At 37.6% G+C, this 18060-nt stretch overlaps 1 protein-coding gene across 1 annotated transcript in view; it reads left to right on the forward strand.

Moving 5' to 3' along the window:
* The first annotated feature begins 5394 nt into the window (after positions 1 to 5394).
* TMX4 (thioredoxin related transmembrane protein 4) overlaps positions 5395 to 18060 on the forward strand; it is a 95387-nt gene continuing 82721 nt past the window's right edge. The window contains exon 1 of the mRNA XM_020985649.2: positions 5395 to 5648. Within this exon, the coding sequence (XP_020841308.1) occupies positions 5443 to 5648 (206 nt within the window). The 5' untranslated portion in view covers positions 5395 to 5442. The remainder of the gene's footprint in view (positions 5649 to 18060) is intronic.

Genomic DNA, 18060 nt, shown 5'->3' on the forward strand with positions numbered 1-18060 from the left:
AAAAAGGATATTAGCAGTGGTAAAACTGAGTACCCCCAAGGCTCATATTTAAAAGCAAATGTATTCCTGTGAACTTCATGTGAAAATGGCTCAGATGTAAAAGAGGAGAATATCTGTAGTGATGAACTGGGTACCAATATTCCATAGACATTCCAAATGAAGTGATTAGTCCTGTTGAACCAGATCATAAATAGCTCACAAATGCAAAGTAGAAAATTAATCATGTAAGAATTGCACTCCAACTTGAATAAGAAATAGCAAGAGTAACATGAGCTAATTTTTTTATGGTAGGGTCTAACATTACCCTTAGCACAATATAGTACAGAAATTGCATTATAACATGCTTCAAGACATACCAGCTCAGGAGACTATTAGTATCAAAAACTGCATTTAACACAAATCAAAGATAAGAGGAACAGACTAAGAAACATACTTTCAACATGGTTCAGAAAGAGAAACAGTATTTGCAAATGGGTGTCAACATGACTCGGTAGCACAGCAAGTGATGACTCCTGCTGAACTAGATGTCAGCATAGTTCAGATGCACAACTGCACTAACTGACCTCCAACGTAGACTAACAGCACAGGATATTAGTAGTATTGTAACTAAGCAATCGTATGACAGACATAACCGAGCAACTACTAACTCAACTAGATATCACCGTGGCTCATGCTATTCGGAAGATGAGACTAACTGTTGTGGATTTGGCCAAAGACATGATTGACACATAGCAGAAAAATTAACTGTATGTCAACAGGGCTTAGTCAACAGGGGAGTCTAACTGCTTCGAATCTGGTGCCTAACATCACCCAGATATAGGTAAGAAGACTGATAATAGAAACGGGACTTAATATGACATATCAGGTCACGAAACATGATTTCAACATGCTTCTGATCCAAAAATCTTAGAAGTCTAGCTCAACTTGACTCAGACATATCTGTTCAGGAATTTACCAGTATCAGAACTAGGGGCTAACATGTGTGCCATCTCATAAGGCAGATGAATAGCCCATAACAAAGCCATTATTAGCCAGGTGGGACATAAAGACCACCTTGGCCTAGTTTATGGGGAATAACAAAATGATTAAGGAGATTCTAGAAGATGGTTAAAGAGATTCTATGCATAGCTGACCAGCTGTCAACTCTGCCATGCACTGGTCTCACCCACTGTTTTCCCATACGGTCAGGACAACCAACTACTAAAGACATGTATGCCAAATAAGGTAAAAATTACAAATGATGAGGTTGGGCAGACATTCAAAGGGGTGGGAGACAAAAGGGCAGAGATGAATAGGAAATGAAGGCATCTCTCTCCATGCTTAGGAATGCCCAGGACTCCAGAGTGGTAATTTCATACAGCTTAGCAGATGTGCAAGCCACACACAGCAAATGACTAGAATCATTGGCAGGACAGTAAGCAAGCAAAAGCAGCTAGGAGAAAAAGCAGTCCTCTGGCTCATCCCTCACTCAATTCTACTCCCATCCAGAGTCAGTCAACTATCATTTATTAAGCTCCTACGATGTGCCAAGTATTCTGCTGACTAGGTCTCCTTGCTGCTCCTTGAACAAGATACAAATACTCCAAGTCCCAACCTTGGGCATTTCTAATCGGTTCCCACGTGTAAGAATTTTCCCTCTGCCTCACCTCCACCATTTGGTTTCTTTGATGTCCCAGATAAAATCCCAACACTTCTATAGTAATTTTCTATCCGTCTAAATTCTAGTGCCTTCCCTCTGTTATGATTTCAGATTTATCCTATACATTGCCTTATTTGTATACACTTGCTTGCATGTTGTCTTCCCCATCAGACGATGAAGTCCTCCCTTGAATGCAGGGAGTATCTTTTGCTTGCTATCCCCAGAGTTTAGCACCATACCTCAAATAACCAGTGCTTAATATTTATCAACTATATAGGCATTGAACCTTCAGGAACTATGAAATGCCACATCTGATGACCTTTTTCCAGGCTATTATCTTTCCTCCTCTTTGCAACATTTGATATTGATTACATACTGCTAAGTGCTCCAAGTTTCCATGGCATTGCTCTCTGGTTGATGTCCTTCAGTCTTCTTTACAGGTCCTTCTTCTAAGGCATATGCCTTTAGCGTACTCTTGAACTCTGTCCTTGGATCTCTTCTTTTTTCAATAGAAACCACTGGTGATCTCATTATCTTAAGTTCAGCAGGTAGATCAATACCAGATCTAGACTTTTCCATATCAGTCTCTCCCCTGAATTCCAGTCCTGATTCAGCTTTTGTTTTGGTTTTCAGCAATACTTCCAAGCTGTATTGCCAACGATGAAATAATTAGATCAGGTCAAAGGGTATCATTAGTTTTGCAATTTTTATTATGTAATGCCAGATTGCTCTCTAAAAAGCTTCTACAAGTTTATTATTCTACTGGCAATAGTCGAGTATACTTTTCCTTCCACAACCTCAGCAGTTTTACCTGGTGAGGCCTTCAAAGGTTAGTTTGCCATTTACCAGCATGGGATTCTTTTTTTTTTTTTATAGATTGTACTCAATAGCTATTTAAGTCCTTTAAATTGTGATTAATTTATTTAAATTAGTTTTGCCCATTGCTGACTATGAAGCAGTACCTTAAAGTTTTAATTTGTATATAAAGATATTAGTGATCATTAGTTTAGGTTATTATTAGGTTATTATTATTTGAATATTTCAAATTATCAGGTTTCTTTTAATAGTTATACCTTTTTAAAATTGTTTATTGCAATATGAATGTGGAATTACCAATTCTTCCTGTCCTTTGTCAAATTTTTAATGTTGTTTGTAGTATTTTTCCATCTTAGTTCCAAATGTCTTACTAAATTTATTTTCAGTCAAGTATATCAGTATTTTCCCTAATAGCTGCCTTTTTGTTGAATAATAGCACTCAGTTTTCACTGCATGACTGAAATAAATGCTTTATTCCATTTTAATGTTTAAGAATCTCATCCAGCTGGAATTTATTGCAGTTACATGGTATAAGATGTAGATCTAAATGTCCTTCCTACCTGGTTGTTATTTTGCCTAAGTACATTTGTTAAAAGATGAATTTTGAACCGAAGAATTTTTTAAACTTTCTACAGGTTTACCAAACAGTAATCTTTCATGAACATTTTGTTGCCTCTCTGGTGTACCTCTAAGTTTGTTCATCTAATTTTCCATTTTGTTTCCTGAACCAGATAGCTCTGAAAACTGCTTTATATCTTAAAAATCTAAGAGTATAAAACTACCGTTAACTCTTCAGAGTACTCCTAATTTAGATAGTTGCCTACTACTTTCTCCATATAAGTTTTAATATGATTTTATCTAAGTCCATAAAGGTCACTGACATTTTGATTTTATCTTTAAATTTAATTTTTCGTATATTCCTATCTGTATCTCATCAGACCCATTCATGAAGTCTATGATCCGCTATAGTTATTTAAATTAGACTTTAACCTTGCAAGAGATTAAACTTACTCTTCTGAGCTATGACTCCCAGCACTGTGGCCAAGAGTACCATCTACTCTTTAAGTAATTTTTCTGGTTCTAGGAATGCTCTCCCTTTTTCTATTACCTTTGGTAAGTGCCCTCTCCAGTACATGCCACATTTCAAGAGCGCATTATTAATTATCCTCTAATGAAAAATTCCCCCATCTCTATACCTTTGCATAAGAATGCTCTGCTTCTTTACCTTCATTTTTTATAATGCTAGCATCCATTAAGGCTCAGCTCAATTGCTCTTTCCTTTACCAACATCTTCCTGACCCCTCATTTGTTAGTGCTGTATTCAGAAATTACTAACTACAAATCTGTGAAGCTGTGAAATCCTCATATTAAAATAAAATGTAAGCTCCTTCAGAGAAGGAATCATTTTTATTTTTGTATTCCTAACCTTTGGCAGTGTTCTATATAGAGCACTTTTAAAAAATGTTTGCTGAATTGAACAGAAGAGACAGTAAGTAAAAACATAATTGGATTCAAATATTTGGAAAGCAACTTGTATAAGACAGGGAAAATTTGCTCCTACTTTAGAGGGCAGAACTAAAGTGGAAGTTATAGTGAAGCAGATCTATCAGGATTGTACAATAAATTAACAGATCATCCCGCCAAATATGCAACATCCTTTTCCTTGGTTATATTCAAGAAGAGAATGGATCCGATTGATGTGATAAAATGGATTCCAAGAAAACAGGCAGGCAGTTGTATTAAATGACCTCAGAATTCTAGTATTAAATGTTTCACAATTCCTACCTTCACTGAATGATTCTTGATTCCTAAAATGTCTATCTTACTTATTCAAAGTCCACTTTACATTTTACTAGCTTCTCTAATTCCTTTCTTTATGACTGTAGACCCCCATTAACTTCTCAGTTTGTACCACTGAGGCAACCAGATTAGAAGCCAAACTCTGAAGTTATTTAATCTTTTTCAGTTGGTCTCTTCATCTGCAAAATGGTGATAATACTATAGACAAAATGCTCTGTAAATTTTCAGGTTGGACATAACCTTGGTTATTATTACTTAAAGCAGCTACTACCATACTAGGCAAAGTGGCAGATTATCCAGTTAAGTACTCCATAAATCTTTAGCATAACATATACCTATTATGAAGTCTACGAATAAAAAGTGTCATATCAAAGATCAATCTGTTTAGCTCACATAAATACAACTGCATTTCTTTTAAAATAGCCTATCATTTTTTTTCACTGACAAGTACTCTTCTTAGACCTTTTGAATTGTACTTGCTAGATTTTTAAAACACTGAGTCAAAAACGACCTTCATGTTCCCTCCAGCAACGAATGCCCGATATTTCAACAGCAACGTGAAAATCCTAAAACAGGTAGCTATTTTTGTTTGCCAATTCTGTACTGAAGATTGGCTGGGGGCAATTTTTTGTTTGCCTTTTCCCTTTCTCTCCAAAGGCCCAACACAACAGCCGCAACAACAACAACAAAAAAAATCCCCACACCCTTCCTCCACTGCGGAGCCACCAAGAAAGCTTCTCTTTTAATAAAAGCAAGTTGGCTCATCGTTTATTTTCGGCTGTGGCAACCATCAAAAGGAGGGGAGGAAAGGGCGCTCGTTGCCATAGCAACCACCCCAAGCCCAAATGCTAGTGAAAAGGAAAAGAAGGCGTGGAAGGACCTGAGGCTGAGAGGATGGAGACTAGGGGCTGGGGGGGGGGAGGGCGGCCTGGGCTTTCCGGCTTTTCCTCCCGATTTGCTCTGGTCAAAGACCCAACCTGGGGGACCCTCCGCTCAGGTTAAGAGGCTGGGGAGTCGGGGAATCTCTCCAGACCACCTTAAAAAAGAAAGGGAGAAAAGGGTGGGGGCCTGAGGTGGTGAGCGGGGGGAGGGAAAAAAAACCGGAGCCCGCCCCCCTCCCCGCCGCAGAGCCAGCCTCTGCTTCACTTCCTGACTTTCAAAGCTGGTCTTCCCTCCTGCCTTTCAACATGGCCGGCCCGAGCACCAGGGCGGCCCGGGGGCCTGGGGCCCCGCGCCTCGTGGCCACTGCCGTGGCCATGGCCGTGGCCGTGGCCGTGGCGCTGGCCGGGCCCCCTTCGGCGGCGGCGGCAGGGCAGGAGGAGCACAGCCGGGTCCGAGCTATGACCTCCTCCAACTGGACCCTGGTGCTGGAGGGGGAGTGGATGCTGAAATTGTAAGTCACCCTCTGCCTCGTCTCCTGCCCCGGCGGCCGCGGCCCCCCAGCCGCCTTCGCAGCCCCCTAACATCCCCGCTCCACGCTGGAGAATCCCCCCTCCCTCCTCTAGGTTGCTTCCTTCCCCCAAACCCGCAATGCGCCCGACCTGCGGCGCCCGCGCTCCGGCTCTGAGCGCCGAGTGGGGGCGCATGCGCCTTTTGAGAGCTCGCGCCGGACGACCCCCCCCTTCCCTCTCGGGAGGAAGTGTGTAGTACCCCCTGCTGAGCTCCCTTTTGGAAGGAAAGGGGATAGTATTCCCTGCACAAAAGATGAGAATGAGGGCATCTGGGAAAAGGGGCTGGGGGAGGTAGAATGGGCTTTGAGGAAGATGGGATTTCTGGGGGAAGGAGAAATGGAGGTTTAGTTTCTGATAAACTGGGGAGGGGGCCATGAACTTTGGAAAGGTTTTGACTACGTATAGCCAAAAAAAAAAGGGTTTGGGAGTCGGGGAGTGGTCTTCCTGGGGGACATGGAAGAAAGAGTCCATTTGAATTGTCTTTCAAATGTTCCTTTTGCTTCTTGGGGCAAAGAGGAAGGGGGGAAGGGGACAGGCACCAAAGTTAGGGTTTGTAGGCCAGCTAAGACCAGAAGTGCCTCCAGAGGAGGGGTTTGGTTATGACTTCCCAAAGGTGCACGTTTTCCTGTAGAATCAGCGCAGTAGCATGGAAAGAGGTTGGGTTTTTTTCTTCCTTTTTTAAAAATTGAGAGTCAGAGGAGCTGGGTTTGAATCATTTACTACCATTCTTAAGTCATGGTCTCTCTGGAATTCAATTTTTATTTTTCGTTTAAAATGGAACTAGATCTAATGTCTATTCCAGCACTTCACTGATGCTCTGATCCTTGGACCTGGGAACTGTATCACTCTTCTGGGAAAGGAATTCAAAAAGGGGAATGTAAAGCTGAGCAATTGGGAAAAGGGTTCTTACAGCATGTGTGTACTCTTTGTTCAGGTTCCCATGGTGTAATGAATAAAATACTGATTTTGGGGTGAGAAGACTTTAGCTTCTTCATCTGCAAAATGCTGTAAAGTTTTATTATGTACCTCATAAGTTTGTTGTTATGAAAGTGTTTTGTAAACTGTACAGAGTTATTATTTATGTGACCTTTTGTAGCGCTCTCACTACCATGTATCACCTTAGGCAAATTACTTGACTTCTTTGGACTCAGTTTGCTCCTTTGTAAAGTGGAGCTAGATTAGTTGATCTATAAGGGCCATTCCAGAGCTTGGTCCTGAGTATGAATATATATTGTACCAAAGACTAAACCTTGGTCTTTGAAGAACTTTTCTTAAGAAGAAAAAAGAGAGAAACATACAACAGGGTAACACACACGTGTAAATATATCATATTAAATGTTGTCAGATGTTTCTGATATAGGTTTGTCTGGGTAATATGGTACCAAGCAGTGCATAATAGTGCTTAACATGAATTTGATATAATACTAATAATACTACACACAGTGCTACAGTGCTTGGCACATAGTGGGTGCTTATTAAATGTAAATTTTATTGACTGTACAGGATGGACATGTAGGAAAAGAAGACCTTGGTGAGTCTTTGAATATGGAGTTGAAATGTTGATAGTTTTTTTTTAATTGTAGTATTTCCTGAAGGTGGGATTTGAAAAGGTTTTGTTTTTTCTTTTGTCTTGAGGGAGGCAGATAATTTAGATAATGTGAAGTGAGAAGATCTTCCTAATTGAGGTAATGAATGACCCCACAAAAGGCACAGAGATGAGTGTTCATAGATATATGAAAAACTTCATGAACCTCTGCTGGTATCATTGACCAAAGGGGGCAAAAGCATCATCCAGGAAGGAATAAGAAGTAATGCTAGATGAGGGAGACTAATGAAGGGTTGAATGTAACATATACTGTTCATATTCAATAACTGATTTAAAGATGAAGATGATTTTTTATTTTTCTGGAGGGCATAGGATTCCACAGTAGCAATCAATCTTCAGCACTCTAATAGTTGTGATAGCTCCATTTACTCTTATTTAGTGAAAGTTGTTGATGTTACCATATGTGCTAATGCCACTTTTTCAATTCTTTATCTTTTGGTTATTTAAGAATAAATTTTAGTTTTAATTCTTCCTGATTTGATGTTAGCTATATATTTCTTAAAATGTTTTTGAACAATAATCGTAGATCTTCCTAGTCCTGAAACTGAAGAAAAAAAATTGGAAAATATGGGTTAGGGCAGGGGTGGGGAACCTGTGGCCTTGAGGCCACATGTGGCCCTCTAGGTCCTTAAGTACAGCTCTTTGACTGAATCCAAACTTCATAGAACAGATGGATCTGTTCTATAAAACTTGCACTCAGTCAGATGGCTGTACCCGAGGACCTAGAAGGCCACATGTGGCCTTGAGGCCACAGGTTTCCCAACCCTTGAACCATGAGGGTGAAATTACCCATAATAAAAAGACCCTTTTTGGTACATTTAATAATGTATAGTAAATGAAGCACTGACAGCTTCAATATTTGACACTGGAGGATTTTAATGCTTATAGATATTTAAACGTATCCATGTTTTCAGTGCTGTGTACTCCCCTGAACAGTAAAGATTATAGCCCAGTTATCTCCTCTTCCTGTATAATACTTGTATACATTTTTTTTTCCCATAAATCCTTTTTAAAGGATCTATCCTACCTATTAGACTTAATTTTTTTTTTCTATTTTAGCATTTTATGTATGTCAAAAATATTCTTCCACTCGCATGGCTACCACCATAATTCAGGCTTCCCATTACCTCTTAACCTATAATTGAAATAGCCTTCTTGATCTTTCTCTTTGCAAAGATCTGACTGTGACACTCCTCGTAGTGGCTACTTATTGACTCTATCTGGCATTTTTTAAAGCCCTTTACAGTCAGTTCAATTCAATAAACATTTATTAAGCTCCAACTACTGCTGGGCTGGAGATAACAAAGATAACAAAGACCATCCCTGCCCACAAAGTACTTACAGTCTAAAGGGGGAAAACATACACATGGGTGGGGAAGGGAGAAGGGGCCAATGGGGAGTTGAAACTAAGTTCTAGCCTGACTTTACAGGCTGATTACATCTTTCTCCTATTTACATTCCAACCAGAACATAATATTTGATGTTTCCTTCTCATGACATATCATTTTGCCTTTTATACAAGTTTCCCCCATGCTTGGGATGTTCTCTCTCCTCCCTTCAAGGAGGGCAATATGGTGTTGTGCATTGAATTTAGAGTAAAGAAGACCTGAGTTTGAATCTTGCCTCAAACATTTACTAGTTGTGAGACCATGGACAAGTGACTTAAACTTTCTGTGCCTTATTTTCCTCATCTGTTGGTTGGACCTGAAGATTTCTAAGGACCCATGCAATTCCAGAGCTATGATATTATGATCCCGTCACTTCTCTTGGAACCCCTAATTATTTTTTAAAGCTTAGCTCATGTTATCTTGGAGAATATTAGTGTTTAAGATACAGGTATTTACACGAAGCAAGTAGCTGGGGATTATTGGAAGCTATTTAACAGCTTCCAAAGTCTCTAATACAATCTAGTCCATATTTCTTTTCTGGGAAATAAAGCTCCTTTTCTATCTGCAATTCCTCAGTCTGTGCAGAGACTATCTTCATAATAATTTTATGGAGAGAAAGTAAGCATATATTTTAAGAGTTGCTCTTTTTGGCCTATTTTTGCTAAGAGTACCAAAGTGATCTTTCATATTCTTTTGTACTGTGCTGAAGATATGAAATTACCACATATATAGCCTTTGCACTCTGAGAGGTACACACTTAAATTCTGCTGGAGGAATATAGATTATAAATAAAAATTACAAGTTTATTTTGTTTATTTAGGGTATCCCCAAAATTTTAGTGCAGTTTAATAGCTTCAAACTGTGCTAGGATTTTTGGCACTTTCTATTTTCTATGTACCTATATATGTGTATGTTATCTTCCGATTTAGATTTTTATTTCCTGGAGGATACCAACTTTTACTTTTTTCTTTTTGTACTAAGGGCCTAAAATAGTGGCAGATAATGTAGAATAGACACTGAATTAAGTTTGTGGATTGACTGAAGTAAATGTAAAGTTATACTGAGTGATCTCAAGAGGAAGAGAATACCAACACCTAGGGGGAGTCAGGCAAGGCCTCTTGCTGGAGATGACACACAAACCATGCTCTGAAGGAAGGAAGAGGCAGAGATGAGTACAGAGAACACTCTGGATATGAGGAACCTATACAAAATCATGGAAGTGAGAGATGGAATGTCATAATATGGGGAAGACTTAATGAGCTATTTTAATTGGAACATGGAATGCAAGGAGAGAAGAATCATTAAGACTAGACAAGTAGGTTAAAAACATATTGTAGAGGGCTTTAAATACCAGATATAGGGTTTTATATTTTAACCAAAAGGCACTTAAGAATGCACTTAAACTTCTTGGGCAAGGAATACCAGGGACAGACCTGTGCTTTAGGAATATTAAGTTGGAAGCTGTGTGGAGGATGAATTGGAAAGGAATGAGACTGAATGTAGGGAGACCAATTATGAGGCTGTTGTTAAAGAACAGGTAAAAGATAATGGGAACCTAATTTAGAGTGGTAGTCAGCAATGGAGATACAAAGGATGAAAGGAGAACTGTTGTGGAAGTTATACTGATGATACTTGGCAACTAGTTGGATATGGGGTTGACAGAGACTGGAAAAGTACAGGTTAACTTACTCCAAGGTTATGAACCTGGTTGGCTGAAAAAAAATGGTAGTACCATCTACTGCAGTAGGGAAGTTGAGAAAAAGGGTGAGTTATAGGAAAGATCATGAGTTCTGTTTGGGATATATTGAGTGTAAGATGCCAATAGGACATCCAGGAGGAGATATCCACTAGGCAGTGAGTGATCTTGGACTCAAGTTCAGAAACGAGACAGGCTAGATATATGGATATGAGAGTCATCTGCATAAAGATGGTTAGTAATAACAGTGATAATTTTTATAGAGTGCTCAGTTTGCAGAGAACTTGACACATAGTATTTTATAGGATACTCACAGAAACTCTGGGTGCTCTTATCTCCATTTTACAGATGAGGAAACTGAGAAACAGGTTAAATGATTTGCTCAAGGTCATATAGGTAATAAGTATATGAAGCAGATGGTATTTGAACCCAAAACATCCTGACTGCAAGTCCCAGTCAGGTTTTCCTGACTCCAACTGCTTTGTCCACTATGCCATGTAGAGCAAATGAGGTTATCAAGAAGAGACAATAGAAGAGATGAGGACCCCAGGACAGAGCCTGAAACAATGCCTTCATTTAGAAGTAGGACAAGGGTAGTGATTTAGCAGTGGTCTAGGAGGAGTGGTCATATAGCTATGAGAATCAAGCCAGAGCAATGTCATGAATATCTGGAAGAGTATTCATCCAGACTCAAAGAGTCGCTTCAGAGTGGTTAAAGAGATAAAGACTAAGAAAAGGCCAACCAATTTAGCAAATAAGTGATTCCTACTAATATCAGAGAGCTTAATTTCATTTGGGATCATGGGGTTTAAATCCAGAATGGAGACATCTGTTTTTTCTCGGAATTTGGCTCTGAAACGGAGGAGAAATATATGACATAGCCTGGGGTTGATAAGGGCTAATGAAGTAATAGTAGTAGCAGTAGTAGCAGTAGTAGTAGTATTAGTAGTATTAGTAGTAGTAGTAGTAGTAGTAGTAGTTGTTGTCGTTGTTGTTTTGTTTGCTTGTTTAGGGTAAGAGAGACCTGGATGTGTTTATGTAAGAAAGCCAGAGCAGAAGATAGGCAGAACAAATGTGTTAATAGGAATGCTGAAATGCGTGATGGAGAAAAAGATCATTATACTTCAAGATTGCAGACCTCCACATCAGTGATTTGTCATTCAGTATGTCAAGAATCAGTGCTTAATCACTATTGTCATTTCTGCTTATCAGTAAAGAGGAAAAAATTATATATACATACATAGATGAAACATGAAGAAGTTGGGGCCTTGTTACAGAATCCCCAGTCCTCCATAATTTTAAATCCTCAGAATTAATTTCAGTATGAAACTACTGTCAGGGTACACAGTGATGTCACAGTGGCGAAACTTTCTGGAGCAGAACGCATTCCAGTTATAATCACTGATAAAAATAATATAGTTAGTTTAATGCACACTTTTTTCAAGTTTGAAAAGCATAGTAAGCCAAGAATTCTTATTTTATGAAAAGTATGTTAAACGTCCAGTAAAGTCCCAGTTCTTTATCTTATGGTGGTATTGATGTGATCATGGGTTCTTGAAGACTAATCCAGACTTTGGTGGGGCCTATGAAGGTAGAGGCTTTAGATACAGGTTCAACAACGAACTGTATCTGGCCTTAGACCTGTATCTGAAATTTAGTTAATTTCAGAGGGTCTTATCCCTAGGAGGCTGACCACCAAGGTCTGGGAGAATGGTGAGATCTATGCCCATATCGGGATATCTACCCAGATAGAATAATAACTCTTTTGAAATATTGTAGCTCTATTATACAGTGAATCAAGTTAACAAGTATTCATTGAACCCCAGCTGGCTATCAGCATGGGGTTAAGGTGTCAATAAGCATGTTTAAGTGGCCAAAGTGCTCTAGTTACATCACCTTCCACCCATGTAGTTAGTTTAATGAAGATGAGGAACTGGCAAACTATGGTTAAAACAATTTATTTAGGACCTTGGTTTGGGCCTTTGCTTTTAGAATTTAAGAATGTAAATTGGCAGGAAAAACATAAAATTCACTTTGGTTAAAATAGCAGAACAGTTTTATGTCCTTGGAGAGAAGAGTATTTTAGCAGATTATTTTGTTCAAAGGTACTAATTTATGCCCCCACCCTTCAGATTTGTCTTTCATTTTCTGCCTACAAAAGAGGAGATAATTTGTTTTGAGTATTCAATATTTTTGAGGCCCATTGAATATCTAGTAGGCTACAGCTATAGAGGTCACTTTCCATTTAGGAAATTTAGAGATTTAAAACTACATTAAGTCAGGTGAAGTCTCATGCCAGGGACTGACATAAACTTAAACAATAATGGTTTTATATAAATTAAGCATTCTATCAAGTGGTAGTTGAGAAACAGTTTTTTTATTCAGTGCTTACACAATAAAGTCATTCTGGAATTTTATTCTGTATTCTTTACTGTATGTGCTCAATGAAAGAAAAGGCAAGAAATTTCCTATTCATAATTTTCTATTACATCAACATCTTTATGTTCCTAAGGGAAATAGTCTTTAATGCTTAAAAAAAACTAAAAATTTGGGACAGTTAACATTAAGATTATGATCTGAATCATGACAAACAAGGTCAAATTTTTCATTATATTTGAAACTTGAACATAGTTTTTCTTTCAAATATACTTCAGAGCCACTGCATTTTGATAATAATTATAAGAAAATCTTCCTTACTGTTCTCTCTCACATGCCTTGATTTGATTAGTGATGAACCTGATTGTTTTTGGTTATCTTTGCCTTGGTCTATGTTTCCCCCTTTGTGGAAGAAAACTAGATGACAAAAATAGGACCAGCAGTGGCCTATAAAACAATATTGTCTGTAGGTTTACATTTTGGGCACATGAGATAATTTTAGTAAAAGTGTTTGTGAGTACAAAGAAAAAAATAATAGTCCCTACCTCTTTTTTAAATATCCTTTTTCATTAAAAAATGCCAAATGCAATTAGTGATTGTCACCATCAGTAAGTTAATTGGTTCTTAGGAAATTCAGCATAATTAGCAGCTCTTGACAGAATGTAGTAGGGAAAGTTTCTGAAAAAACTCATCTGATTGTTCTTTATGTATTTTTTTGGCTAATCATCAGTACTGTTGATCATCCTGTTTGAATTTCCTACAGAGAAATATGTTTTTAAAAATTATTAAAAAGTCAGCAAAAAAGTAATATATTTACAATATATTTCTATCATTCACTATTGTGTTCTGCAGCTGTCATTTTTTTCTTTAGTGAGAACAGTTTCTATACATGTGTTTTCACCATTTTTTCTTAACTTTTCTTTTTAGTACTATATTCCTGTTTCAAATATGTTTTTTTTCATTTCTTAGATCCTTTGATGTCCTTCTATTCATTCATTTTTTCTTCCCGATCCTCCCATTTCAGCTTTTGTAGAACTATTCACTTCAGCTACCTTCTAATGTGAAATATTGCTATTGTGTTGTTTTGTTTCTCATCTCAGTGGAAAATGCATATTATCAAAAATATTTTTAATGTTTTTTGTTGTTGAGCTGTGTGTGTGTGTGCATATGTGCGTGTGTGCATATGTGCATCATCCTCATTACTTCCTATCATCCTTCCTCATTGAATTGTTTTCTAACTTTTGACTGTTTTAGAAACTTGCTTTGATTGCATTTTATTTTTTAAATCACAAACGGTATCAGTGGTTGACAGAAGCACTGGGAAGACAACCTTGTTTCTTCTGAATCAGAAAAATGTACAATAGGATACAAAGCTTGTGTACTTCTGTTTCTTTCTCAGAGGGGAAAAATCAAGTCAGTGCATAAGTAGCTTAATTTCTACATGCCTGTATTTTCTAAAAAAGGAATCAAAATGAACAGGTTGTATCTTCAGGTTAAATTATGCTAATCACTTTGCAGAACACACAGATCTTAAAGCATCATCTCTTTTGTATTTAGTATTGTTAGTAGCTAATGTAAAAATCAGATGACGGGGTGAAATCCCTCCCTTTTCTCATTATCTTCATTTTCTTTCATTGTTATTCTATGAGTATCTTTCTGACAACCAACAATATCTTGACAGTACCTGTTTAGTCTCATTGCTTTAACTTTAAGTGAGTTGTCATAGGAAGCTTTCAGTTGCTTACATTTAAGGACTGTGTTGATTGATTCACTTTCCTCATTTTAGGGATGAATACAGCACAAATAATCTGACATAAAGCTATTATTTGTTATTAATAAGTTTAGATGTTGGTGGACAATAGACAAACATGGAATGCAATGTCCCTTTAACAAATATAGCCTGGGTGCTTGAGGGGAGTGAGACAAGTTCTCTCTATTCACTTCTGGGTTGGTATTGGGGGTGGAAGCCTGTCAGTCAGATTCTAAATCTAGCCAAGGAATGAGCCACAGTTCCTCAAATGACCTGATAAGTGCAAATGGGAAAGTCTAGGGCCAAGGCTGTGACCCTGTGCAATCTCAGCATCATTGGTAAGGAAATTGTTTAGAGAAAGTTGAATGTGCCCCACTCCCAACTAGAAAAGCTGTGGAACCCACTTCCCTTGGCAGTGAAAGTAAAAAAGGAGTATTCAGTCCCTATATGTGTCAAAGAGGAAATATCTATCCTAGAATTCGTTTAATTCTCTTTTGAATTTTATCTCTTGTGATAGTTTCTTACAATGAAATGTGCCATCAAAGTTCACCCCTTTTGTTGGCAGAGGTATGTATAATCATTCCATTATTACCTTGAGCATGTCTCAAGAACACCCTTGTGTTTTATAAAGCTGCTCAGCATCAACATTTTCCATCCTTCAGACATTCCATTTCAGAGCTGAGGTTTTTTTAGGCCTGCCACCATTTTTATCATGAGTTTTCAGTATCACCAGTTATGACTCCCTTAGCATTTTACTGATAACCCTGTTCTAAAATAACAGATCCTGTCTCGCAGTTTACATCTCTTTTTTGATACAAAGGTTCCATCAAAGAGGCCTTGTTTAGAAAAAGGAAGAATTGCCCTGCAGTTTTAGCAGAGCTTGTTTAATGACTGTGGATTTCGTTTTGTTTGGTGAATCATAGAAAAATTATGGAATTATTTTGGAATTAAAGTATTTGATTTGTATTTTCTTGGGGAAATATAATCTAGATTTAAGTAATTTATTCCCCTCATTTCTTCAAAATGTCTACTAAAAATAAAAGTATTTCATGAATTAATGTAAAAGCTACATTTCAGGCAAAAATTTAAATATCTCCAAGTATGTCATATAATTTTAGATTGAATTTAATTATTTTCAAACATGAAGGTTAAACAGAAATAGGTTGTAAAGATGATTGTAGAATTTACTTTAGTGCTAAAAATTAGGCTATAAAAACTGAGAAACCAACTAATTAGGACCCACGGTAGATTGAACTTGTTTACTCTTTTAGCAGGAGGTAAATCACAAAAAAGCAAGCTGACATTTTAAATTTCAGTACAAATTCAGCCCAGTTTCCTATACCTTTTGATCATCAACAAGTACTATATATGAGAATTAATTTTCTTAATAAAGATACTAAAGCCTTTCTGGAGACTGAAGTATTCATTTCTGTTTAGTATATTTTATTTACTGAGACAAAGAAGTGAAGGAATACATTTTATAAGCATTTGATCTAATCTTGATTTATATAGGGTTTTAAAGTTCTGTTAATCAAAATATTTTATTTCCTGTGCCTTCTGGTTACCTGAGATTTCATTATAATATAATTTGATAAAAGTATTAAATAATTTACTGATTGTCATCAGCCTTTTTGTGGTTTTGATGGTTAATACTGAATTGAGTAATTTGCATAGTCATTGAAAAATTCTTTAACTTTTGTCAACAGGCAGTCACAACATTGTAAGACTTAACATGAAAACCAGGTTTATTACAAGAGAAATGAGCATGCATGTGGAACCAGAAGGGTTCCCAGTCTTTATAGAAATTTATATTTTTATAATAGCAGGACAAAGGAAGGTGGGGATACCAGGAAGGGGCATGACATAGGAGGGGAATGGTGCAGCAAAGGTGGGAAAACGATAAGACCACTCCCCGCAGAGAGGAGCAAGGTGAAGGCAAAAGCTTCATTCTTTTCCCTTGGGGTCTGCTAGCTAGGCTATGAAGATAGAAGGGTCTGCTTATCTGCAAAAGACCCCAGCAGCACAGGCATTATCCCAGCCTGGCACAGATTGGCTGGCGCCTGCTGTGTCTTCCAAGAACGGGTAGGGAGTCCAGCTTGGGGTGCAGCAACAAATTATGTCAGCTCAGGGGGAGTTTCATCCTTGACACATTTAGGGCCTCCTGCATGCCCTGGGTCTGATGTTTTTGGAAAATATGGCAACTCAAAAAGACATATTCAGAGGATCCCTTAACAGCCCTTAATACTTTCTAGTGTATATTTCACTACAATTTCTGAAATATGCTATTTGTATGACAATAGAATTCAAGAAAAGGTATTAGTATAACAATTATCTTGACTACTGAATGCTGGTTTTTCATGTGGGTTTTGCAAAAAAAAATAGTATAAAAGACAGACATAAATATGTCCAAAAGATCAATAGAATATCAACATATCCTGTGAGCAGGTCACAGATTTCTGCCTCCTACATGAGATGTTTCCCAGTTCTCCCAGCTACAAATGATGCTTCCCTTCCACTCATCAAAACTACCTTGTATTTTTAAATATTTTGTATTTTGAACTTAAGCATTAAAAAAGAGCATTCCATATGCAGTAGAACACAAAAGAGGAGTCTTTATGAAACCATGAATCTGTTTCATACTGCTTGATGAAAAAAAATATAAAAAATTCTGCCCTTTGCTTTGAAAACTGTCCTGCTCGTCTGTCCTTCTTTATATCTGAACTTCCCTCTGTTCTCTTTTGTGCTTTTTTAAAATGTTACAATGGCCCTCTTTTTTTTGTCACCACTATTGTTAACTCACCCCCTCCTTTCAATTAACTGAGAAAAGAATAGGGGAAAAACAAAAACAAGACACATTTGTAACAAGTAAGCACAGTCAAAGAAATCCACACAGTAGCCATGTCCAAAAATATATGTCTTTGTACTTAGTATCCATCACTTTTCTATCTGGAAGTGAGTAACATGCTTCATCAGGGACCCTCTGAAGACATGGTTTGTCATTTTTATCAAATTATCCAGCATTTAACAAACTGTTACTATACGCCAGGTATTGTGCTAAGTACGAGGAATACAAATACAAGCACAAAAAAAGACAGCCTCTGCCTCAAGTAGCTTACATTATAAAAAAAAGAACTAAAAGAGGAGGGGTACCCAGTTGGACACATTGTAGAAAAGTCTGAGAGAGTCAGGACTTCAGTCTGTAAAGGGATGAAGACATGACTGGCCCAAGCCTTCTCCTTAGCAGATTCTGTGAGGAACCAGAGGATAATTTCAATGTATGAAAGTCCAGAAGTATAGTCAAAGAGGCTGAGTGAGCTTCCAGAAGAAGTGGTTTCTGTAGAGAAAGATCCAGAAGAATTAAGAGTGCAGCCTAGACAGGAATGAGGACTCTTTGATCAGAGCTATTAAGTCTTTCAAAGTTGTCTGTCTTTCTTTCTTTCTTTCTTTCTTTCTTTCTTTCTTTCTTTCTTTCTTTCTTTCTTTCTTTCTTTCTTTCTTTCTTTCTTTCTTTCTTTCTTTCTTTCTTTCTTTCCTTCCT

Source organism: Phascolarctos cinereus, unplaced genomic scaffold (assembly GCF_003287225.1).
Source record: "Phascolarctos cinereus isolate Bilbo 61053 unplaced genomic scaffold, phaCin_HiC Scaffold_2;HRSCAF=192, whole genome shotgun sequence".
Lineage (NCBI taxonomy): Eukaryota > Metazoa > Chordata > Mammalia > Diprotodontia > Phascolarctidae > Phascolarctos > Phascolarctos cinereus.